Source organism: Marmota flaviventris, chromosome 17 (genome assembly GCF_047511675.1).
Source record: "Marmota flaviventris isolate mMarFla1 chromosome 17, mMarFla1.hap1, whole genome shotgun sequence".
NCBI lineage: Eukaryota > Metazoa > Chordata > Mammalia > Rodentia > Sciuridae > Marmota > Marmota flaviventris.
In genome coordinates, this window is record NC_092514.1 from 30,018,497 (window position 1) to 30,044,947 (window position 26,451).

Consider the following 26,451-nt stretch of genomic DNA (forward strand, 5'->3'; position numbering starts at 1 on the left):
AAGGGAAGAATGAGAAGGGATGGTGCACGTAGGTGAAAACTACAGAGGCCTTTACTTCCTTGCCTCTAACAAATAAAGGGGAGCAGGATCAGGGCCCTGGAATCACAACCACCCTGGGTAAGTTGGTAGGTGGGTGAATGAGCTCTTGTCTGTCTTTCAAATGTGATTGTCTTGAATTCCCAGGTTGTATGATGTTCTGCAGAATAATTTTTTAGGTTGTTAAGTTTCTTCTTTTCCATCTTTTTGCCTCTGAAGACATTGTCACATAGTGTAAATAATTTAATTAACTTTCAATATTTTCATATTTTATTAATAATAACTTTCATTACTGAAACTTATGGTACAATGTATTTGCAATGATTGTATTATTTGCAGATAAAAATAGTCTTATGAATAAGAGTTCAGTGCTGTAATAATTCTTGAGCATTCTTTAGTTTACATTCACCTCTGGAGCTTTAAAAAGCTTTGCATAGGCCTCCTGTCATACATTATGATTAAATTTATCTGAAGGGGCTAACTAACCTTAATTTAATGACATTGTATGAGTTTGCTACTTTAGTGAAGTTCGGTGACAAAAGTACTGACATTACCTTGGATGCATTTAAAATGTAGAAGTTTTAAAACCAGATTAGTTTTTTAACAGAATCCCCAGGTGACTTGCATGTATATTAAATACTAGAGACACTGCCCTAGGTGATTCTTATGTTCATATAGATTGAGAACTACAGACTTAACAGCTGTAGAAGTTCATTGGATCATCATTGATGACATCGGCAGGTGATGTCTATAGTGTAATCCCTGTAGGTACTTCCGATACATGAGATCGACCCATTCATTCACCAGGGAATTCAACATTCTGAGAGACCAGGTACATAATCTACATGTTTCTTCCCACTGTAATGCCAACACCTAATATTCAAGGCACATACTGTTAATGTGGCAGTGTTGAGCACCAGCAGCAGGGTGAAATTACCAGCAGTTGTATTCATTCCTTTCATTTTAGCAAAATGAGCTTCCCACATCTGTTAAAGCCACCCCTCTGCTTTCATTCACAGCTTTTTGACATATTGGGGTTTATTAGTCAGGGCCAAGTAGAAGAATCAATATTATGTGTACATGTATGATTATGTGTGCAATTTTATTTTAAGAACATAGTCCATTGATATTGAATATTTCTAAGTTCACAATCTACAGTGAAAAACAGTGGACTTTAAAGGAAAGAATGAATGTTACACTCTTGAATGCAGAGCATTCTGGGATGAAAGTCTTTTGGAGACTGAATGCTTAATCAGGAGAATAAAGTCTTTCTTTCCTGTAAGTTTTTCAACTGATGATACAAGGCTCCTCATATAGAGGGTAGTCTGTTTTTGTTAAAGTCTATTGATTTAAATGTTAATCACATTACAAAATATCTTCATGGCAATGTAAAAGTCACATTTGATGAAAACTTGGCCTCAGGACCTAGCAAAGTTGACACATAAAATTAGCCATCATATATGGTATAGATATCTGAGGAGGAACTGAAGGGAGAGCTTTAAAAATTATGTTTCTTTCCTCTTTTATAATAATTTACATAATGCTCTTATGTTTAATCACATTGATTCAATGGAATCTGTGTATTAAAGCATAAGAATGTTTCATTGACATCAGTATTGCTGAAAAGAACAGGGCATCTGATATACTCTAATATTTTCCATGAATAGAAAGCTACATCAGAGAAGTTGGTAATGCAGTGATGAAATGTAGTGCTAGGTGATAGACCCAGTCTGATTCCCTCTTAAAATTGGGAGCCATCTCGCAACAAAGACATGAAAAGCTAATTTTTGCTTTACTATAAATTACTGCAAATTCTGAACTAGCTTGGAATGCCTGCCCATGCCTTGAACTCACCCATGCCTGGCTCTCTCTGACCAGATAGCAGCCCTCTCTGAAACTTTAGTGATGCCTCATAAATCTTGGCCTTCCCTGGCCAGATAATGACCCTCTCTGAGGCTTTAATGACCTTCATAAATTCTGACATCAGAGGCAGCAAAAATGTAAACTAGTCTTTGTGTTATGCTTGTCAGAGTTTTGTTATCTGTAACCCCCCCCCCCTTTGTGTAACTTTCTGGGCTATAAAGCTGGGCTGCAATAAAGTTGCAGTGCTGTCTTGTTCCCGCAGTTTTTGTTGGGAGAGGCAGCCTGGCTGGTTGAAATAATAAACTTGTTTTAATTTGATTTTAATTGGAGTCAGTGGTCTTTTCTTTGCATCCTGGTCTAATCTAACACTAGGTGGTGAAGTCTAGAGACTTTGTATTCTGGAAGGATGAAAGTAGCAATTATTCTATTTAAGGGAAGTTGACTTCCTTAAAGTTGAAGGGATATGTCTCATCCTGAGGGACAGCCAACAAATATGGATGAAGCACTGGCCACATCAGGCACCATGCCAGGAGCTGCCCTGCTGCAGGCATGAGGCAGACATTGCCTTTCATGTGTGGAGTTCACAACCTGGTGAGAAGCCACATATCAACCTGTGATCAAGACATGAGCAGTACTACATGAAAACAAGATGCTCTGAAAACTGCCGCAGGACTCACTTAGTGAGTAGACACAAGGGAGTTTTAGATTAGCAAGTGTCATGCAATATGCATGAAAATAAGTGTGGGTAAGCCAGGTGAAGAGAGAGCAGAGGGATAAAGTGATAGGTAGGAGGAACAATTGCATACGAAATGCTATTAAGTCCAGCATTGCTTCGAAGTGGATTGCAAGTGTCACTGTGGGGACAGGTGAGACAGTGGAGGTAGATGCTGGTCAGGAAATAGAGCAATATTTTTGCCTTCAAAAGGAATGTAATCTTAAGATTACAGTAATTACATTACTCTTAAGAGCAATGCAAGATCAGCGGAGGGCGGGAAGATGGCGGAATAAAGGAAGTCCTGTTTCTGGCTTCTCTGTGACATGAAACCAAGAAAGCAGACAGGCAGCTTTTCAACAAGGTCTCATCTAGATGGAATACAACATCTCAGAGAGTGTGAGAAGACCTCTATACAGTGGATGTTCGCAGAAATCACCAGCGCTGCAACCACCTGCAGAGAAATCAGAGCCTCTGAGCTTAAGTAAGTCTCTGGACTCCGGACCCAAAGTCCGAAGTTCTAGCTCACGCAGGCTCACAAGCAGCTTAGCAGAACCACCTATTAGCACCTCTGCAGAACTCCAGATTGCACTCCGCTCCCATGCAGGTCATGCAGCTGCTACCTATCCACAGCACAAGGCCACCGCCCAGCTCCCCCCACATCACCAGACACCCCGGCGCTGGAAGCAGACCAACTCCATCTGGTAAAACCTTCCTCACCATTTTTTGGTGGGGGTGGCTATTAGATCAGATTGCCATTTGAGCAGGTACCTGATTTCCAATTCCCCCTACTCCCCAGCAGCGATAACTCGGCACAGTGGCCACCCAACACAAAACAGCTATCAGTTGGACAGGAGTGCAGTGGGAACAGGGCACTGTCCACCAGGTGTGAGCCTGGGGGTGAGACATCCAGGACCTGATAAGTAAGAGAGGGGAGGGGACTAAAGTCTGGAGCATAACAGAGAGATCAGGATCTGGGAAATCTTCAGACAAGAGAGAGAGATGATACCAGGGGCTCGAATCTGATGATCGGTCACAAAAAAAGGCACTTAAGTAAGTCTTAAGTGGCACTATCTCCCTGCTGGGACTGGTGAACAGTACTTCCCATTTTCAGATGCTCCACAACAGGTCCAGTCTTCTCACCCTGGTTGCCTACACCATCCTGAGGGCAGAGTCACTAGCTTAAAACAACAACTCTACTTACTGGATGAGAAGAGAAGCAGGAAAGAAATGAGTATTTTTTTTCCCCTCTTCTTCTTTCTCCTCTACACTTCTATCCTCTGGCCCTCACATCCCCAACATATGTAAAACCAAGAACTTTGCATGAAATAGGACTTTAAGGACTGAGTCACTTGAATAATATAATATAGAGAAATTGAATAAGACCTTTTTTCTTTTTCTTCTCTTTTTTCTTTCTTTTTTTCCCATTCTCATTCTTTCCCCCTCCAAATTATACTATTTTTACATCCTGTATTTTTTTAAATACATGTGTGTTTGTTTTATGTATTCTACTGTCTTCCCACATAATTGTCTACTCTAAATTACTTCCTGTGTATTCTCCTGCTACTAACCCTCTTCACTAGATTTCTCCATCACATTTCCTAAGATATATTAACTCAATACCTTCACATCATTTCCCTAAAAACTGGAACAAGACATGGATGCCCTCTTTCACCACTTCTATTCAATCTAGTTCTTGAAACCCTGGTCAGAGCAATTAGACAGACAAAAGAAATCAAAGGGATATGTATAGGAAAAGAAGAATTTAAATTAGCACTATTTGCTGACAATATGATTTTATACCTAGAAGACCCAAAAAACTTCAGCAGAAAACTTCTTGAACTAGTAAGTGAATTCAGCAAAGTAGCAGAATATAAAAATCAACACCCATAAATCAAAGGCATTTCTGTATATCAGTGACAAAGACTCTGAGAAGGAAATGAGGAAAACTACCCCATTCACAATAACCTCAAAAAAATAAGATACTTGGGAATCAACTTAATGAAACAGGTGAAAGATCTATACATGAAAAATACAGAACCCTAAAGAGAGAAATCAAAGAAGACCTTAGAAGATGGAAAAATCTACCTTGCTCTTGGATAGGCATAATTAATATTATCAAAATGACCATAGTACTAAAAGCACTATGCATATTTAATGCAATTCAGATCACAATCCCAATGGCATTCCTCATAGAATTAGAAAAAGCAATCATGAAATTTATCTGGAAAAATAAGAGACCCAGAATAGCTAAAGCAATCCTTAGGAGGAAGAGCGAAGCAGGTGGCATCACTATACCAGACCACAGAGCAATAGTAATAAAAACAGCATGGTATTGGCACCAAAACAGACTGGTAGACCAATGGTACAGAATAGAGGACACAGAAACTAACTAACAAAATTCCAATTATCTTATATTAGACAAAGGTGCCAAAACGATGCATTGGAGTAAAGATAGCCTCTTCAACAAATGATGCTGGGAAAACTGGAAATCCATATGCAACAAAAATGAAATTAACCCCATATCTCTCACATGCACAAAACTTAACTCAAAATGGATCAAGGACCTAGGAATTAAACCAGAGACTCTGCATCTAATAGAAGAAAAAGTAGGCCCCAATCTTCATCATGTGGAATTAGGCCCCAACTTCCTTAGTAAAACTCCTATAGCACAAGAATTAAAACCGAGAATCAATAAACAGGATGGAATCACACTAAAATTTTTTTCTCAGCAAAAGAAACAATCTGTGAGTTGAACACAGAGCCTACATCCTAGGAGCAAATTTTTACCCCTCTTCATCAGAGAGATCACTATTCTCTAGGGTATATAAAGAACTCAAAATGCTAAGCACCAAAAAAACAAATATCCCAATCAACAAATGGGCCAAGAACATGAACAGACACTTTTCAGAAGAGGATATACAATCAATCAGCAAATATATGAAAAAATGTTCATCATCTCTAGCAATCAGAGAAATGCAAATCAAAAATACTATAAGATATCATCTCACTCCAGTCAGAATGGCAGCTGTTATGAAGACAAACAACAATAAGTGTTGGCGAGGATATGAGGGAAAAGGTACACTCATACATTGTTGGTGGGACGGCAAATTGGTGTAGCCAATATACAAAGCAGTATGGAGATTCTTTGGAAATCTGGGAATGGAACCACCATTTGACCCAGCTATCCCTCTCCTCAGACTATACTCAAAGGACTTACCACAGGGACACAGCCATATCAATGTTTATAACAGCACAATTCACAAAAGCTAATCTGTGGAGCCAACCTAGATGCCCTTCAGTGGATGAATGGATTAAAAAATGTGGCATATATACACAATGAAATTTTACTCAGCAATAAAAGAGAATAAAATCATGGCATTTGCAGGTAAATGGATGGCACTGGAGAAGATAATGCTAAGTGAAGTTAGCCCATCCCCCCAAAAGAAATGCCAAATGTTTTCTCTGATATAAGGAGGCTGACTCATAGTGGGGTAGGGATGGGGAGCGTGGGAGAAATGGATGAATTCTAGATATGGAAGAGGGAAGGGAAGAAAAGGAGGTGGAAGGGGATTAACAAGGATGGTAGAATGTGATGGACATCATTATCCAAAGTACATGTATAAGACACAAATTGGGTGTCAACCTACTTTATATACACAGATGAAAAATTGTGGTATATGTGTGTAATAAGAATTGTAATGCAAAAAAACAAAGAACATGTATAAAGACATGAATTGGCATGAACATACTTTATATACAAAGATATGAAAAAATGTGCTCTATATGTGTAATAAGAATTTTAATGCATTCTGCTGCCGTGTATTTAAAAAAATAAAATCAATTTTAAAAAGATAAAATGCAAAAAACAAAACAACAAAAAAAAGAAATTTGGGGTAAGGGAGTACAAGCCTTCCCAGTCAACACACCCCCACACCACAGCACCCTGCCACTTGGTATCCACATGCATTGGGTACCCTGAAGGAGTTAAAGAAGGCAGTAAAAGAGAATGGGCCCCAGGGGCCATTTGCAGAGCAAATGCTAGAATCACTCAGTTTTGAACTTAATTGTCCTCAAGACTGAAAAGACCTAGCCAGAGCATCTCTTGAGCCTGCAACATTTTTGAAGTGGAAGACATTCTTCTATGATGAATGTAAACAGCTGGGGGATCATAACCACACCACAAATGTTAACCTCCCAGAATTGTAATGCGTTCTGCTGTTGTTGTGTATTAAAAAATAATAATAATAAGATCAATTTTTAAAAAAGGAGAGTGTGGCTGCAGAGTCACTAATCAAAACCTCCGGAGACTGAGCAGGAAGCAGGTCTGATTTTATTGCACAGTTACCATGTATATATACTCAGGTGCTAGCTAAGCAGATTACAGGCAGCCACCAATACAATTTCTGGCCAACTATCCCTGCAGCGACCAGTCGAGGAGTGGGCCATGGAGCAAGCACAGAGATTGCAATATCTGGTCTCATGCCCAGGGCTGTGCCTACGGGGTAAGCAGTTTTCTTCTGACAAGCCTAGCACAGGGGAGTGATTTGACACTCAGACGCCCTTAACGTATGCCATGTATGCAGTACTCCATGTACTTGTCCCCACAATGATACACAGAAGGGAAGATAATGGTTATGGGACACAAAGATATAAAGGTTACTGGCTGATTCTCATTTTATGTTGTAATTTATTTTTTGGAGTGCTGGGGATCAAACTCAGAGTCTTATACATACTAGAGAAGCACACACTGTTCTACATCCCCAGACCCTACATCTGAGTTTTAAATGGTGATATAAGACATTGGAGTAGAAGAGTTTATATCTAGTGTATACAGATATATACTAATATAGCATATAAAATCCTTGAGAACATCAATATATATATATATATATATATATAGATAGATAGATAGATAGATAGATAGATAGATAGATAGATAGATAGATAGATGGAATAGCAGTCACTTATGTTTCCCTGGAATTACCATCCAAAACAGGTGTGAAAAATAACAATGTATTTTGTCTCAAAAGTCAATAGTTAAGAGTGTTTAGGAAAGGATGAAATACTCAAACATGTTACAGAGAAGTTAAGAAAAAAGACAACAATAATTATGCAAAGAATATACTTTTGAGCTTTAACAATTCCAATTATTATAAAGAAAATGAGATCAATTATTATTGAGTGAGTATCAGACAATGTATGATAATAGAACAATATTCATTTCTTTGGATTGTTAAGGGATTATATTATTTTCTCTTAAAAATACTGGAGATAGAGCATGACAGGAAGGCATCAAATTCTCATCTCCAACTTTCTCCTCCTGGGCCTGCCCATGAAGCCAGAGTATCAAAATCTGTTCAATGCCCTGTTCCTGGCCATGTATCTTACCACCATCCTAAGGAACCTCCTCATCCTCATTCTCATTCACCTGGACTCCCATCTTCACACAACTGTGTATTTGTTTCTCAATATCTTGCCTTCTCTGACCTCTGCTTTTTCTCTGTCACAAAGCTCCAGAACACACAGAGTGAAGTTCCATCCATTCCCTTTGCAGGCTGCCTGGTTCAAATATACTTCTTCCTGCTTTCTGGAAGTCTTGAGAGAATTCTCCTTGTTGCCAAGGCTTATTACTGCTATGTGGCCATCTGCTTCCCCCTGCACTGCACTGCTGTCATGAGCCCTGAGCCCTGTCTCTCCCTGGTGATGCTGTCCCGGGTGCTCACCATGCTCCCTTCCATGTTGCACAATCTGCTCATGGCCAGACTATCTTTCTGTTCAGACAACATGATATTACACTTTTTATATGCCATATCTTCTCCGCTGAAGCTGGCCTGCTCTGACAATCATGTCAATGAGTTGATGATATTTATTACAGGAGGACTCATTATTGTCATCTCATTCCTATTGATCACTGTGTCCTATGCATGAATTTTCTCCTCAAAATTCATGTCCTATGCATGAATTTTCTCGTGGTATCCTCAAGGCCTTCTAATCTTGCCTCCCAACTACTGGTGGTGTCAATGTTCTATGGGTGCATTATTGGTCTCTACTTATGTTCATCAGCTAACAAATCTAGCGTGAAATATTCTATTATGGCTCTGATGTACACTGTGGTGATCCGCATGCTGAACCCCTTCATCTGAGAAGTGGAGACATGAAGGGAGCCCTGAAAAGAGTCTTTTGTAAGAAGACAATTCTATTCTCTGGATGGTAACAGTTCTAATATGTACACTGTGTTGTCAAATACAAATATTGAGTTTGATATTTGAATATTTTTGAAGAACTTTCTTTCCGTGAAGGTGAGTGCCCCTCCCTCACTAGTGTTCAGCCTCCTCTAGGTCTTTTGGGTAAGTGCCCCTCACCCAAAAGTGCTCTGTCTCCTCTGGATTCTATTGGTGAGCACCCCTGGCCCACCAGTTCTCAGCCCCCACTGGGTCTTGTGGGTAAGTGACCCTTGACCTCCAGTGCTTAGTCTTCTCTCAGCCGTGTGCCACCTGGATCATTAAATAAACTGTGTGGGTGAGTGCCTTTCCCTCCAATGTAAAGACACCTTCTTTGATCTTAGAATACTATTCACATCAACACTACTGAGGAAAATTGGAGAAATCTAGATAGTTCCTCTTTCAAAAAACCTTGCTTCACTTTTGGTGCTTCCATTCAGACAAGCTTGTCAACAGAGTCTGAAACCAAATGACAACTGTTACTTGATCTCAATTCCAAGAGCACTGAGGACCTGGTTTCATTACTCATTATCCTCCATTTCCATACCTTTATCATGTGGCTGTGCTCTTATTGTTGATTAGACCATGCCCAGGATTTCTGAGGTCCTGGTGACCAGTGGATTAAAGCCAAGTTTCCAACCATAATTAGGATCTTTCATGACATGCGACTGGGCACTATATTTTCATCAGAATAGAAACACTCTGGGAACTATGGATCAGGCACAATTCCCACCTGGACAGGACAGTGTGATATGTGCAAAGGAAAATTTCCCACCACCATGGAAAACATCCTGAGACCTGTTAAAAAGCACCCCTGTCCCACCATCACCGAGGTACCTGAGATGTTGCACTGAGGCATTTTCGTCCACATCACCCCAGGCAGTGGAATTTGGGTCTCTTCTGCATGACGCAGGCTAGCTGCAAGATAAAGCTAAGAAAAGAAGGTGGCAAAAAACAAAACAAAACAAAAAAAAACTACATGACACAGAAAGCAATTTTGAAAAGTGAGGGCTGAATGGCTCTTCGATCTTAGGGGTCGAGCTTCCACACTGGAAAGAGAGCACGCAAGAGCCCGCATTGGTTTATTTATATGGGGGAAATATCAAAGGTTTTTCCATAGAATGTTCTTCACCATTTAAGGTAGGAGGTGGGCTGTCCAGGCCCAGTGGGTTACAACCAGTCTCCTTAGCCCAGTGAAGACTGAGGTCACATGTATTATGTAATCCATTAAGTGGGAGGAGCCACAAAATAACTTGCAATGCCAAACCCAAATCTCCTTGGCTCAAGGCCGAGTGAAGATGCTAAATACCTCAGGGGTGACTTCCCACAAGGGATATTCTCCATGGACTCTGAAACGGAGGGTCAGCATCCTCGTCGTCCAGCATGCAGTCTCCTCAGTGTCCTCTGGGTGATCGATCACCTGTCACCTATAAGTGTTCAGTGTCTTTTGATTCCTCTGGATGACCTCTCTTTGCCCACCAATGCTCAGGCTCCTCTGGGTCCTTGAGTCTCACCCCAGAGTGTCCTCATTGCAGTTGTTCCTTGGTCACCTGCTGGTGAGTACCACCCTATCTCTAATGTTACTTCTTTATGAGAATATGATGGGTGTGTTTCCTCCAGTTCCCTGGTGCCTTTGATATTTGCTGTTGAGTGAGTATTTTCTTTCTGGCATGTCCTTTGTAGAGCTTGTTTTGTGGTTGATTTTGGAATCTTAAGATGCTGGAAGTTTGAATTTCTTGGCTGCCTCTCCTGTGGTGCATGAGTGCTCTAAACCTGTAGTGGTCCTTCATCTTCCCAGATTGTGATCATTCATGGAGGCCTCTGGCTGTCCTGGCTGGATTATTCTGTACTCTGACTTAATGGATAGATCTGTAGCTGCTGACAGACTTTCTGCAGGGAGCCTTTCTGCACTGTGTCAGAGCTTGCTATCCTGAGGTTCAGAAGCTCTGAGGCAGAGATTTCCTGCACCCACCCCTGAGCCTTGCTCTGCACAGGCTGCCTCCTTCCCAGGGCCCTCCCTGGGAAAGGCTGGGAGCAGGGACTCTGCCCTCCTCTCAAGCCCTCTTCTTGTCCCTCTTGGGCTCTCATTCACTGATGACAGCCACTGTCAGCCTCGTGGTCCACCTTCTCTGTCACTTGGATTCTTTCCCAGGTTGATCAGCTCCACCTTGGAGGAAGTGTTGGGGATTGAGTGTGGGTTCTTCTTCCTCATCTTGAGTTCCAGCATTTTGGGGACATACTCGCCATGTTCTGCTCTGTACCCAGTGGGAGGAGCAGCTCTGAGGGAAGGAACAAGAGCTCCAGGCCTAGCAGCTGAGTGGAGAAAGGATCTGAGTGGGGTGGGCCAAGGCCCTGCTTCCATCCTGGGCCTCACCCAGTGGTGTGCCATGCCCTGTAGCCCTGGGGACTTCAAAGGCCCCCTAACCCTAACCCTGCACACTATCTGGGGTGCCAGTGAATGTCTATCAGCAGGCTTTCCGAAGAATACTCACACACTCAATATTAACTTCACTGGTACAAAGGATGTGACGTGTACTTTACAAGTAACCTTAAAACACACCTCTGTCAATTGTGGATTCCACACATGAAGTGCGTCTCACTGAATGCTTCCATTTTGGCTGGACTCTTGTATCTGTAGCCAGCTGCCAATTGCCACAAAAACTGGGCTTGGACTCTGCTCGGCTCCTCTGAACCTGAAGTCAGGGTCTAGGGAAATCACACCTACCTTCATTCAGAGCAATCAACAGGGAAACTTTCAGGAGATAAAGAATCCACTGAAAGTTAAGAGATTCAGCAAATGCATCTATCCTTTTGAGGCCTTGGGACTTTGCACTTGGAAACAGAAATAAAAGCCACACCAGGAAGTCAGATCTCACCCTCATGATTGGTGAAACCATTAAAAAAAAATCAAATACCAGTGAACATGAGTTGATATGGACATTTCCAAATATACTAAAAGCCCAAAGCCCAATAAGCCAGTAGGAATTATTTGGAAATCAAGTTGTTAATGACAAGTACACAACCAAGCCTTAAGCTCACATTCCTTGGGCTCAATGATGCAGACAGAGCAATCAGAAGAAACTCTGCTCACTTGACCATTTCTAGAAATTGTAAACACTTGAAGGGGGAGGAGGTGGGTGTTTATCCAGTAAGACAGGAAATGTGCAGTACAATGTGATATGGAAGGAGCAGAGAAGATGGACAAAGTGCCCAGAGCCATGGTTCACTGCGGAGAAGGCCACAGGGAGCAGGAACAGACCTGCCTGTTGGATGGACTCAGGCCAACGCACCCCCAGCTCTGCACATTTCTGGTTCTGAAGTTTTTGACCATGGGCTTTACAGGAAATTGCCAGCCCTGGCCTGATAGCCACTCATCTGTTTTCTCTTCTGGGTGGATTTTTAGTGAGCAGGACTAGATGGTTCTGTGAATCACGGAGGACAGGGTCTTATCCAGTCAGTTTTGTGTCCCCATTGCCCAGCACAGGGATCCATGCTGTGACACCTCTCACCCCAACATCACCTCCTATTATGTCTTAGACTCGTGACCCAGGAAGCCCTAGACCCAACCTTGAGTAACTGGGGGCTCAGTCTTCAAGCAGTAGTGAGCTGGAGAGTGGTGGCCTTCTAATCACCTCTACCTAGTAGTCTCCTGGGTCTACCCTCCCACACTGCAATCTGGATTTTAGTAGTTGGCAGTGGTTTGGGAGTTTTAAAACTTCCCCCAGAGACTCTAACATGCAGCAGAGTTTGAGGATCACTAACCCCACAGGCCTTTCCATAAGGCTGGCATCTTGTGTCACTCTTGTCTGGCCAGAGCGGTGAGCCTCAGTTTGACTGAGGGTGGAATGAGAAACTGGACATCAACTTCTAGCTTCTTCAGACCAATTGGTCTTCTTCCAGACCAATTAGAAATTGTTTCAAAAGATGATCATTTCTGGCAAGGCACAGTGGCACACACCTGCAATCCCAGCAGCTCGGAAGGCTGAAGCAGAATAGCGAGTTCAAAGCCAGCCTCAACAACTTAGCAAGGCGCTGTCTCAAAATATAAAAAAGGGCAGGGGATATGGCTCAGTGGTTAAGGATTCAATTCCTGGTACAAATTAAAAAAAAATCCATTCCTGGGTCCTTCACTGAACTGGAGCCACAGCTGGTGCCAGGATTAAGAACTGATTATGCAGCTTTGTGTAGCCTATGAAGGGCCTTCACATATTTGGTCCCCAGTGAGATGGGCAGAACTGGAGGTTTGCACCCATTCCACTGATACTGCAGGGGCCCAGGGGTCATGGTGAAGATGTGAGACTCAAACCTTATCTTGATGGAAGCATCTTTTGGGGCCTGCCCTGCCTCTGGCTGGCCCAGCCCTGTTGGGCCCAAGCCCCATTCTGTGGCTGACAGTTGTTCCCCTTCCTGTCCCCAGATCCTGAAGTACATCCTCAGTCGTGAAATCAAGGAGAAGCCGCTCCGGAGCCTGTCAAGGAAGTTTACTGACTGTGTCATCCTCACTGTATGACCACACCAACGTGGACACCACAACAGACAATTCTGTGCTGGAGATAATCGTTTACAACACCAACATTGACGGTGCCTCCTGGGCAGTTGGGAGGGGCAGGGAGCTAGGGTGGGACCTCAGTCTGCCACTGGGAAGACCCAGAGTGCTAGCTCCATGGTGCCTGGAGTCCCCAGGGCTTTCTCTCAGCAGCAGAATTAGACATGGAAGCAGGTATCAGGGGCTGGGGAGATGCTAGGCTCAACTGTTCCTGGTCAGCTTCAGATTGTGGACCCTAATGGTGAAGGGTCTCTGGGTCCCAGAATCCTGGGCAGTTTGGGGTGTGTGTGTGTTGTCCATATGGCCTGGCTTGGAATCCTCTCTCCTCCCAAACCTAGTTCCACCTGAGGGTCAGTCAGTGCATGGCTTCCTGGAGGAGGTTGGAGCAGGAGATTAGTGAAATTGGAGGTAAATAGAGAGGATCAGTTCTGAGAGGTTTTTAGCTCTTGGGAGGAGTGAGACAGAAGGCTGTTGGTATTTTACCAAGTTTTGCTTCCCAGAGCCTGCCTTGTCTAGGGTATCTCTGGATCCTTGCAGGAGCCTGGTTGGTAGGGCAGGGATTGTCCTCATTTTACAGATGAGGAGATTGAGGCGCAGAGAGGGTCAGGGGCTGTCCTAAGGACACACAGTGAAGAGGGGGATTGGCAGTAGAACCCCTTTCTAGCCTTCCCTCCCTGCTGTGCAGCACATGCTCCTGCTGGAAGCCCCATTCTCCTGGAGCATTTCCCTGCTGTCTGTGTGCTTTGGGAAGAGCCCAGGTGCCTTTCCACCATTTCCAGCCAAACCAGTCCATTGGGCATAAAGACGGGTTCCTTCAGCCAAGGGCCCCACTGACTCAGAGCTCATGATGGGCCCTTTGAAAGTGGTCCTTCCCTGTCTTCTCATCTCCATGGTGACTGGTGGTGTTCTGTCCCCATAATCGGCATGAGATGCTGACTCTGGAGGCCCTGCACACACTGTTGCACATGAAGTGGAAGAAATTTGCCAAGTACATGTTCTTCCTGTCCTCCTGTTTTTATTTCTTCTACAACAACACCCCAACTCTTGCCTCTTACTACCGTCCTCAGGAGGAGGAGGTACGTGGGTCTTTGGGGGTGAATGGGGAGGTCAGATATGGAGGAGCTTAGAGCTTTCCCTGGGCAGGTGGGGAAACTAAGGCCCAGAGAGGCATAGAGATTTGTGTGTGGGTCACCTTCAAAGTTTCCAGGGAACTGAATATGTCTTTAGAACTTAGGAGGGCTAAGCTCCAGGCACTTATCCCCAGGGGAATTCAGGTTGGGGAAAGTTGGGGAATCAGGAAACCCAGGCCCTGTCCAGGCTTTTGATCTGAATCTAGAATGCATTGGGTGTTTCTGCTGTCAGGGCCACAGGAGATGGGAGGAGGGTATGGTCACTTGGCCAAACTACCCACCCCTCTGGGCCTTGGTTTCCCACCCAACACCAGAGCACAGAAGGGCTTTGTTGACTATGTTAAGAGGCCCTGCTGAGTGTCTGGTGATGGATGGGTTCTGGGAGGGATGAATGCCATGGGGCATGTGGAGGAGTTGCACAGATTGGCTTTTCCTGCTCACTGTGGAGTTCTGGTTCCCACCAAGGGTAGGGAAGGCAGGGGCAGGGGCCTTCCATTCCCTCTCAGGCTCTCTACAGAGATGGTGTTCCAGGCTGGCCTCTGGTCTAGCTTGAGGGCTGTGTGTGTTGTGGTCCCTGGAGCTGGTACTGCCCACCCTCCTCACTTTTCTCCTCCCCCTCCTCACTTTCTCCCACAGGCCCTCCCACACCCCTTGGCCCTGACGCACAAGATGGGGTGGCTGCAGCTGTTGGGGAGGATGTTCGTGCTGATCTGGGCCACATGCATCTCTGTGAAAGAGGTGAGTGAGCTTCTGAGCCTTTCCAGACTGCTCTGTGAGGCAGGCAGGGTGAGGGCAGGCCTGCTGCCATGCTGCCCTGCTCTACCATTCCTGATGGGCTTGTGGAGAGGAATTTCCCTTCCAAGCCTTAGATCCCCAGTTAAAACATGGGAATAAGTGAATAAGGCAGACCTGGTCTACCTACTTCATTCCCTCTGTCCACCTTCCAGTTTATCCACCCTTTACCTCTTTCTAGCCACTCAGTGAGCATCCGCTTCTCCCTGTCCTCACCCATCATCCCCCACCCACCTGCTCTCAGCCACCCAGCCACTCATTCATGCATCCATGTACCCATGCTACCTTACCCACCATCCTTCAATCCTCTATCCAACCATCCTTCCATCTGTTTTGTTTTTTTAATTTTTATTTTTTGTGGTGCTGGGGATTGAACCCAGGGCCTTGTGCATGTGATGCAAGCACTCTACCAACTGAGCTATATCCCCAGCCCCATCATCCTTCCATCTGTTTATCTGTGCATGCATCTATCTAATCCGTCCATCCATCCATCCATCCATCCATCCATCCATCCAAGCAATGTATCAACAGGTGTATTCTGAGCACCTTCTACATGTGAGGACTTGGGTGGTAAGGATGGAGTTTGCCCTCTTTGGTTCACAGTTTGGTAGGAGATAGATCATGGGCACAGACATCTAGCTTTTAAGGTAGACTTGGAAAAGTGCCCTAAGTTGGGCAGAAGAAGGGACTTTTATCTAGGGGCAGGGGGAGGGAGGGAAGCTTGAAGACAATGATAGCACTTAGGCTGGTAGGGTAGGGTGCGATACAAGGACATGGGGACAGGATCACACAGGGTAGTTGTGGGAAACAACAGGACCAAAAGCTCAGAGGCTGGAAAGCTAGGCCATTTTTGGAGAATGGAACTGTCATGATTATGTAACTTTGCAGGTTCTGGGGTGAGGATGGGGGTCAGGAGTTAGAGAGGTAAGAAGATCTGAAGGAGCATCCCTCCTTACTGTGGGGTCACCTACATGTCCCTCCCTGGGTTCTGATTGGACCTTTGCAAACTCACCTCTCATGGAGTCTCAGTCCTGGGGTGAACTCCCTCCCTGAGGTCCTCCAGTGAGCGGCATGCAGAAGACAAATTTTTCTTTTCCTTTGTCCCTAGGGTATCACCCTCTTCCTGCTGAGACCCTCGGATCTGCAGTCCATCCTGTCAGATGCCTGGTTTCACTTTGTCTTGTAAGTATGTCTTTCCTCTTGGTCACACCTCAAAGGCAGGGCCCAAGTCCTCTGTTGTGGCTGCCATGTCCCTCTGGAGTAGCTACTCCACCATTTCACCATGACAGGCCTTCTGCCACGGTTACATCCCAGGGATCCCCTCTCTTGCATCTAGTAAGAAGGGCACACAGATGTGCCACATAACTGTGGAGTGGATCAGAAACCCTTAGGACAGCACCAACCATCTGGTGAGAGTGATGGCTGACTTTGTCCACTCTGTCACCGAGCCTCAGGTGGCAGGCAGCATAGAGAAAGCCTGAGAAGGTGTAGCGGTTCTGTTTTCTTGTTTACAAAGTGATATTCCAGGGCAGCCCCTCCTAGTTGCATGGGACCTCAAAGTTGCCATCTGGGACCTTAGCATATCAGGACTGGAAAGCACCTGAGAAATCATTGAGTCTCATGTACAGATCCCCTGAAGCTCCCAGAGCTAGGAACTGAGTCACCTGAAGTCACATGGCACTTCAGTGACACTCCAGTAGAAGTCCTAGCTCACTAGTCATTTTACTCCCAACTGATGCATACTTGATGGCCACAGGGCCCCAGGCAGAAATCCCAGCTCAGCAGCCTCTCTGAATGAGGTCAAGTGCAGCTAACATCAAAGGCTCATGTGACCTCTGTCACTAAATGAACAGAGGCTGATTCAGCTTTACTGCCATGGTAATGGGATAGAATCTGCAGCTTGGAATGAAGAATGCTAAGCTCCACAGACTGGAGTCTCTCTTCTGAGCATTTAAGAGGCTGGGTCTATGGGATCTTGAATCTGGGCCTAATGCTTCCAAATATCTACTTATTTTATTAAGTATGCACCTGCCTTCCAGAGACATGAACTCAGTTCTTCATCCTTGTGGGCAAATGGGGTACCCAGATACTGCAGGAAATGGATGGGCCAGGTGCAATACTGCCCCACATGCAAGTTGCATACACATCTGCCACCTTTGAGGAAGCATGATTCCAGAGAAGAATGTATTTATACAACTACTGGTTTCAGTCCATTGCCCTGTTCTTCTGATTCTTTATTGTTTTGTTAGCATAGAGAAAGGTGGAGACATTCTTCCTCATTTCATTCCCACTGCAATTGATCATTCATTTGTTCTCCACTCTGCCAGAAAAACAAGCTTTATGTGTCCTAATTATGGTTAGGCATTTTATAATTGTGGAAACTGTCAGATGTTATAAGCAGGAGAGTGTTTTTAACCCTATGGTTGGCAGAGTATATGCACTGTTGATGAGTGCATTTGGATATCCTCTGTGTGGTATATATTGTACTTTAAAAATGTAAAAAAAATATGGCATTTATACACAATGGAGTATTACTCTGCATTAAAAAATGACAAAATCATAGAATTTGCAGGGAAATGGATGGCATTAGAGCAGATTATGCTAAGTGAAGCCAGCCAATCCCTAAAAAACAAATGCCAAATGTCTTCTTTGATATAAGGAGAGTAACTAAGAACAGAGTAGGGACGAAGAGCATGAGAAGAAGATTAACATTAAACAGGGATGAGAGGTGGGAGGGAAAGGGAGAGAGAAGGGAAATTGCATGGAAATGGAAGGAGACCCTCAGGGTTATACAGTGGAGGGGGTAGAGAGAGAGGAGGGGAGGGGAGGGGAGAGGAGGGGAGGGGGGATGGTGGAGGATGGGAAAGGCAGTGGAGCACAACAGACACTAGTATGGCAATATGTAAATCAATGGATGTGTAACTGATGTGATTCTGCAATCTGTGTATGGGGTGAAGGTGGGAGTTCATAACCCACTAGAATCAAAGTGTGGAATATGATATGTCAAGAAATTTGTAATGTTTTGAACAACCAACAATAAAAAATTTAAAAAAATGTAATTGTGCTAAAGTGCACATAAAAATAAAAGCATCTTGACCATTTTTAAGTGTTCAGCTCAAAATTGTGAAGTACATCCAACTGGCTGTGCAACCAGTCTTGCAAAACTGAAACTGTGTACTTAGTAAACAACAATTCTCTTTTTCCCTCTGACACCCTTGCCACCACCTTCTATTTTCCGTCTCTTGTGAATTTGATTACTTTGGGTACTTTGTGTAAGTGGAGTCTTATAGGATTTGTCTTTTTGTGACTGACTTATTTTGGTTAGCATATATTAAAGCTTTTTTCTTTCTTTCTTTTTTTTTTTTTTAAAGAGTAGGTTTTGAAGGACTTGATTGATTTTTAAGTATAAATGTTGGCAGCATTTTTCACTTTGGTTAAAAATGTAATTATTCACTGCATCCTTGGTGTAGCCTAGTGGTTCCTAAATCTATATGGGAATCATAAATCATGTTTTAAAAACCATACATCCTCCTGGGCTGCATGTCAGAATCTCCTGGAGCCCTGTGGTCTGTGTATGTGCGTGTGTGTGTGTGTGTGTGTGTGTGTGTGTGTAAATAAATGTATGTAAAGTATATATAAAATATATATACATATATAAATGTTTTTTTGTACCAGGGATTGAACCCAGGGGCACTCAATCACTGAGCCACATCCCCACCCTTTTTTGTATTTTATTTAGAGACAGGATCTTACTGAATGGCTTAGGGCCTTGCTAAGTTGCTGAGATTGACTTTGAACTTGCAATCCTCCTGTCTCACCCTCCCGAACTTCTGGGACTACAGGTGTGCACCATCTCACCTGGCTGTATTTTTTTTTTAAGTCCCTGTCAGTCACAACTAGTCCACAGTTGGTCCTGACTTGCATCTGGCGATGTCCTCAACAGGCTGGAGTTTAGATGTATGGATCCAAGGCAGCCTTTATCTTGTCAGTCCAGGCCCCCAGGGTGACTGTTCATGGGGTTTAAGGTTTGAGGGATTTGAATGTCTCTGACCTGATGCTGAGAAGTGAGTAAGGCCCTTGTCTCCTGTGTCTCCTGAACAGTTTTATCCAAGCTATGCTTGTGATACTGTCTGTCTTCTTGTACTTGTTTGCCTACAAAGAGTACCTCGCCTGCCTCGTGCTGGCCATGGCCCTGGGCTGGGCAAACATGCTCTACTACACACGCGGCTTCCAGTCCATGGGCATGTACAGCGTCATGATCCAGAAGGTACGCAGGGAGCTGCACAGGTGGGAGGGCCCTCAGAGGGTGCGTCTTTTTTAGGTGGGTAAACTGAAGTCTGTAGAGAAAAAAGGCTTAACACATGGCAGTCGATCCATGGCTCCTTCTCCCGAATGCCATAGTCTTCCTTGGCTTTTGGTCACACTTTAAGTGTCCACATCTTACAATTCCCAAGCTTGTTGGATGTTGAGAAGGAACACACTTTGTGAAGGAAGTTCTCATCCCTGGGCAGTGGTGTGCTGGAAAATATGTAACAATTGCTCTGTAATGTATTTGTGTGTGTGTGTGTGTGCGTGTGCGCGTGTAAACCAGCATATGTGTATAAATACATACGTTTATTGCATGCAATATGCTTTAGTATAAGTTCCACATAGCTAATTGAGTCTCACAGAATACTTAGTTTTTAATTAAATTCTTTCATCTGTTGCCAAACTGCAATTGACAAATGTGTGTTGTTCCAGTTTATGTTTTTTTTTATAAGCAGTTAAGATGAGAGTGAAACAATGAAGACTAGTTTGTCCACTAGTCTAGTCCACTAGTTTGTCCACGGCTGGGCAACTTCTTTCCTGAATAGGATAATTGTTTGCAGATACTGGAAGGCCCTCTTGTTGCTATTTGTGGGCTATTTATGATGTAACAGCTATGGACATTTTGAAGTTGAAGCTGCCTTCACATTTTCTCTATCACTGATATAAATACACACATAGACATCAATAAAACAGTGAGTCAATCTGATTTGTAGTGTTTACCACTCTTCCTGCTGTCAAGCTCCACCATGGCTGATTTCCTGTTACTGACATTATGTTGCCAAAGACAGAATTGGGAAGAGATGTGCAGTTACACATCCTTATGTAGTGTTTCCACCATGGGGCTACAACAGAGGTAAAAAACCCTCAAAAACATAGATATTTGTAAAATGTAGTAAAATAATCAGGGAATGATTAGTTTTGAACATTTATTATCTTTATTTTTAATATGTTTATATTATGTTTTGCAATAAAGTTGTTTTCTTTTTCCTTTGCTTTAATGAGAAACCATTGACAAATAAAATTGAAATTTAAGGTGTACTGTGTGAGGAATATGAATATATATATATATATATATATATATATATATATATATATAGTAAGATATATACACACACACACACACTCATACACACACATATACATACACACATTGTGAAATGTCACCAGGACAGGGGTCTTGAGAAGGTTCCCCAACACGGAGGTGAACATCAGCTTGGGCCATGAAGGTCCTTGATGTCACTGCAGAAAGGAATTTAAGGATGGGTCAAAGTGAGACACAGATGGAATTTACTGAGAGAAAGAAGGTAGTAGACATTCTGAGAGACAGGGTAAGGGTGACTAGTCTTAGGCATATTTATGCATGTCAAATCTGTAGTGCAGAGACTTGGTCTAAGAGGGTGTTTTCAGTTTTTTGGGTCTCTGACTTGATATTACCTGCCAGGGGTCATTTTCCTTTCTTTGTTTTTGAGGGGAAATCGCTAATAATTTCCCCATGGAGGTTTTATCGATCTGCTTTGTGGACTGAAACAGTACTACACTTGGGTAATACTGAGGGCTCGATTAAGAGCACGAAACGTAGATGCAGTAATCAGATTCCAAAATATATATATCAGATTCCAAAAATATAAATCACAAGGATATCTACTTGTGGAAGAAAGATATCCTCAGACTTCTTTTTCCTTTAGATCCAGGTCAGGAAAGAAGTTATTGACAGACTCAAGGAATAAAGTCTAATGGTTTACTTAATTATATTGTGACCGAAGTTTGTGAAAGTGACCTTTAAATCTGGACTTTTAATCCATGGTAAAGTGGACTTTAGATCTGGACTTTAAGTCATGGTGACTCTTGGTTTGTCCGACATGTCTCCTTTCTATCTATCCTTATGTTTTCTACCTCAAAATGACCATCCATTTCAAGTTACTTAATGCATCCATTACCTTGCATAGTTACTGTGTGTGTGTGTGTGTGTGTGTGTGTGTGTGTGGTGTTGAGAACATTCAAAATCTACTCTTGGCACATTTCAAATATACAAATTGGTACTGTTAACTACAGTCTGAAGCTGTACGTTAGATCTTTAGAACTTAATTGTCTTATAATGAAAAGTTTGATTTAGTTCTTAAAAATGACTGTGTTTCACAAACATCTCACAAAATTTACAAAAATTTAACTGTCTAACAGCCAGCTCACAAAATTCATGAGCATTCAACATTCAGCTCTTGGGAGCTGGTATGAGCTGGCTCCAGCATGCCACTGCTTCCAGGTGGGTCGAGGACTCCAGGTAGGAGACCCTATCGGGAGAGGGAGAGGGTAAACAGGGCCTGAGTTCAGGAGGTGGGGGAGAAGAGAACCTGGGGCTGACCCCAGGACCAGAAGGCTTCCTGGAGGAGGCAGAGGCAGAGCTGAGTCTAGAGCATCAGGAGGGTTCTGCTGGGGGAAGGGAGAATGGCCTGAGTGAAGGCAGGGTTAGGGCCCAGGGCTGGGAAAGGAAGGGAAGAAGCAAGGAGATCAGCAGATGGTGAATAGGTGCTCACGCCTTACACTTGAATCCTGTTTCTTTATAGGTCATTTTGCATGATGTCCTGAAGTTCTTGTTTGTATATATCGTGTTCTTACTTGGATTTGGAGTAGGTAATCGCCTCATAAATAATAGTAGCATTTGTAAAGCACTTTATGTAGATGTCAAAATGACACAGCACACGCAGCCCTGGCAACAATTACACCAGCTCCTGATGAGTGGGGCACCTGTTGCTCTCAGTGCTTTCTAAACAGCATCTTTTACTTCTCTCAACAACATGATCGAGTGGGAATCATATCCCCATCCTCTAAGCCTCAAGTAACCAAGGCTGGGAGACCCAGCCTGTCACTCTTACCCATCCACACGGAGGCAACTGCCACCCACTTTCACATCCTTCATCTTCGTTGGCCCTCACAATCCAGGATAGGCCCGGCAAGCATTTTAAGCTCTGTAGTACAGATGGGGAAACTGGAGTTCACAGAGATTTGATGGATGATCTTCAAAAAATAGGAGCACAGCAAAAGTGAGGCACTCAGCAACTCCGTGAGATACTGTCTCTAAAGAAAATACAAAATAGGGCTGGGGATGTGGCTCAGTGGTTGAGTGCTCCTGTGAGCAAGGGCTGAACAGGGGGTGGAGGAGGGAAAGAAGAGCTTGGTTCTGTTAGGCATGAAGGCTCCTGCAGGAGCTCAGGGTGGAGAAACCAGCCTGATAAGACCGTCGGGGTCCAGAGGGAAGAGGCAGAGGTCTGCAGTGTGTGTGTGTGCATGCGCATGTGCAAATGTTGGGTAATTACCCAGAAAGGCAGAAGCAAGCATCCCCTTATGTCCCTTTTAGCCCTGGCCTCGCTGATCGAGAAATGTTCCGAGGACAACAAGGACTGCAGCTCCTATGGGAGCTTCAGTGACGCGGTGCTGGAGCTCTTCAAGCTCACCATAGGCCTAGGCGACCTGAAAATCCAGCAGAACTCCACATACCCCATCCTCTTCCTGTTCCTGCTTATCACCTACGTTATCCTCACCTTCGTCCTCCTCCTCAACATGCTCATCGCCCTGATGGGAGAGACAGTGGAGAATGTCTCCAAGGAGAGTGAGAGGATCTGGCGCCTACAGGTGAACTGAGCTGGGCAGTGACTCAGTGTGGAAAGCTCCCCAGGGACTTGGCTCAGCACCTGGTCATCAATCACCATCAGCACCGCTGGGTCTGGGGCAGGGCCTGGGAATCTGCATAAACCAGGTCTGAGGAAGCCTTAGTCCAGGTTCTTTGAGTACAGGGTGTAGGGAATGTGGCACGTATGAGAGAAACTCAGCCTTATGGGGATATTCCGCTCAGAGTCAACAGTGTGCTCTGTGGACGCTGAAGTGTGACTTAGATTGCATTAAGAGAAGTATAAGCTACAGGACAATGGAGATGACAGTTTTTACTGTGCTTTATCCTGGCCTTAACACTCCTCCCTTGTTGAGGACTCCAACCCACAGGATGGGTCCAGAGATGATGACCAGGTTTGGGAGAGGACTGGAGACTGTGCCTCATAAGAAATGGTTGTTGAAACTAGGGTCGAAGAAGGAGAGAGTTCTTTCAGAAATCTGCCAAGCTACCTTGAAAGAGGGAGCAGCCCCCTTCTGTGGCCCCAGAAGGCAGAAACGAGGTACATGGGGTGGGGGTGGGAAATGATAGGGAAGACAGTCTTTGATTTGCCACAAGAAGATTTCTAATCATTATGACCTTCTTAACTGGGACTGTCAAAGATGTTCAGGAAAAACTGGGCAAATTATGAGCAGGAGAACTGCAGAGGGAATTCCAAACCTGGGAGGAGGTGTGGGACTACATGACCTCTGAACTTCCCCCAGATGAGATTCCAGGATCCTAACATTTTCAGATAGGAGGCTCCTGGACTTTCAGAGACATTATTTACATCAAATCTCTGACATTATTTAACTCAAATCTCTTTCTCAAACTTTCTACTTTTTTGTGTTTGAATTCTGTAGGTTAGCTCAGGATCTATGTATTAAGCCTCCAGCGAGGCTGCAGGGGACTGTTTGATGGTTTGTGTGCACTTTGTGTGTGTGTGTGTGTGTGTGTGTGTGTGTGTGCGTGCATGCTCCTATGGAGCTGGGCTCTGAGCAAAGAGCTGAGGCTTGTTTTTTTCCCCCAGAGAGCCAGGACAATCTTGGAGTTTGAGAAAATGTTACCAGAATGGCTGAGAAGCCGATTCCGGATGGGAGAGCTGTGTAAAGTCGCAAAGGGAGACTTCCAGCTGTGCCTGCGGTAAGGGAAGGGAAGGCCCTTGGGTGGACAGAGGGATGAGTCAGTGGACAGCGGTGTGGTAGAGAAGCACAGTTGACACTCACTTGCCAAGACACACCTGCCTTGTGGCTCCTCAGAAAGTGGGATTTGCTCTTATGTGGGCACAGGCCTGGGATGAGGTGCCTGAGCTTCAGAAGGGAGTCAGAAGGAGACTGAGGCTGGCTCGTGGGGGTCCCCCTCTGCTCTTTTGAATGTGTCTCTGTGGCCTTCTCTGTCTGACTTTGAGGATATTTGCCAACCTGATAGCCTTTGTCCTGTCTATACTATGTGGGTTCATGTGACACCCTAGGACTTGGGGGCACATTTGCCATTGCCAAACAGAAAGTGAGCTACTTTCCATAGTTCTCAAGCTTTCTGACTTTTAAAAACAGACCTCTTTCATCCCACGGCCACCTTTTTGGATAAACATATCTCTTCCTAACTACTACCTGACTTCCTGACCCTATCGACATCTTTTTTCAGTGGAACTGTACTTACTTGTCTTGACTGCACTTCCAAACCCCTGAAAACCGTCATGTCTGGCTGTAATCTACACTTTAAGAAAAGTGTCTGATTTGGAGACTTTTGGTCCAAAAAGTGGTGAAGGGTCCAACTGGGGTCCAGGTCCTTGGTGTTTTGAATAGAGAATTGAGCAAGGAGAAGCAGCCATAGTGAAGATTTATCAAAAGTTAAAGTACATCGTTAAATTGGAGCCGGCCGATTGGGAGAAAATGGCTCAAGGCCAATGTCATAGAGTCTCTTAAATTTCTTTCCTGTGGACCTGATTGGAGACCCTGCCCTATTTGTTTTTGTTGGTCACTTTATTTCCACCTAATTGGGATACACAACTTGTGGTGGGAATTGCTATGGTGATAAGCCCTCTAGTGCTGGAGTTGCCATGGTAACGGGACTTATCCTAAACAGGAATATGATGAGTCATCTCCCTGTCTTGTACTTCAGCAAGCATTTTTCCTGAGTCCTGCCTCTGTCACCTTGGCATCCCTACACTCCTACCTCACCTCTAGGCCAGGGAAAAATGGGACTTGGGTGGGTTTCAAACCCTCACCATGCTAGTGTGCCTGGATGGGGTAGGGGTGTGCTGGATCTCTGGGATGCACAGAAGGGGAGCTGTATGGAAACCAGGACATCCCGAATGCAGTCTATTTGTTTGCATTTGATGAAGTGTAGTTGTGAAGTAGTGAAAATGATGACCACACTTGTAGAATCAATGAGGTGAAGTGGACCGAATGGAAAACCCATGTCTCCTTCCTTAACGAAGATCCGGGACCCATCAAACGGACAGGTACTGTTGCTGTGAGGTGGTGGGGGCCCATTTCTCTTTGACCATGTGACCTTGTGCATATCAACTCTGATGGCCTGATTGTCCCCAGCTATAAAATGGGAGAGTGAATTAAATTGGTTCTTAGGGCCTCTATCACTCTAACTTTTAAAAATTAGGTGGTACTCTAAGACATGGAAATGTGGTATGCAGAGTGATGTACATCTAAAATAGCCTTTCTTTTTTAAAAGCAGATATCAACAAAATCCAAGATTCTTCCAGAAACAACAGCAAAACCACTCTCAATGCGTTTGACGAAATGGATGAATTTCCAGAAACTTCAGTGTAGAAGCAGAACCCAGAGCTGGTGTGAGCATGGGGTGTTAGATGCTGCAGGCTGAGTCCTGGATTCTGTGCCGTGGGGCTGTGCAGAGTGGCAGACAAGAAGAGAAGCAGAAAGCTCTTCAGGCTGAGTGGGTGACTCTCTGAGAGGCAGCTGTCAGCGTCCAACAGGGAAACAACTTGGATTTTGATGTTCAGTAGGCCCACGGTCCTGAGCCCAGGAGGCTCCTAAAGTCTGGGTGAAGTCTCTGGTTTGACCAGGTCATCTTGGCTGGGATGACAGGTGTTGAGGAAGGGGCAGAGGCCTGAAGGGCAGGGAGGGCAATCTTTCCCGGACCACAGAATCTACCATCTCCCTTAGTTCTGTGACTGGGTCACGTGAATTTGTGGGAGACTTTAGATCCTATCCCAGAATGTG

General features: G+C 44.3%; 1 protein-coding gene across 1 annotated transcript; it reads left to right on the forward strand.

Moving 5' to 3' along the window:
* Nucleotides 1-2,708: 2,708 nt before the first annotated feature.
* On the forward strand, nucleotides 2,709-26,040 carry LOC139702493 (transient receptor potential cation channel subfamily V member 3-like). Its single transcript, XM_071603825.1, is given in 15 exon segments — nucleotides 2,709-2,765; nucleotides 3,044-3,315; nucleotides 3,411-3,497; nucleotides 7,038-7,116; nucleotides 13,253-13,323; nucleotides 13,325-13,413; nucleotides 14,297-14,457; nucleotides 15,148-15,249; nucleotides 16,412-16,485; nucleotides 19,405-19,570; nucleotides 22,173-22,239; nucleotides 22,964-23,238; nucleotides 24,282-24,394; nucleotides 25,636-25,715; nucleotides 25,946-26,040. Coding segments are annotated over 15 exon segments (1,788 nt in total).
* Nucleotides 26,041-26,451: the final 411 nt, after the last annotated feature.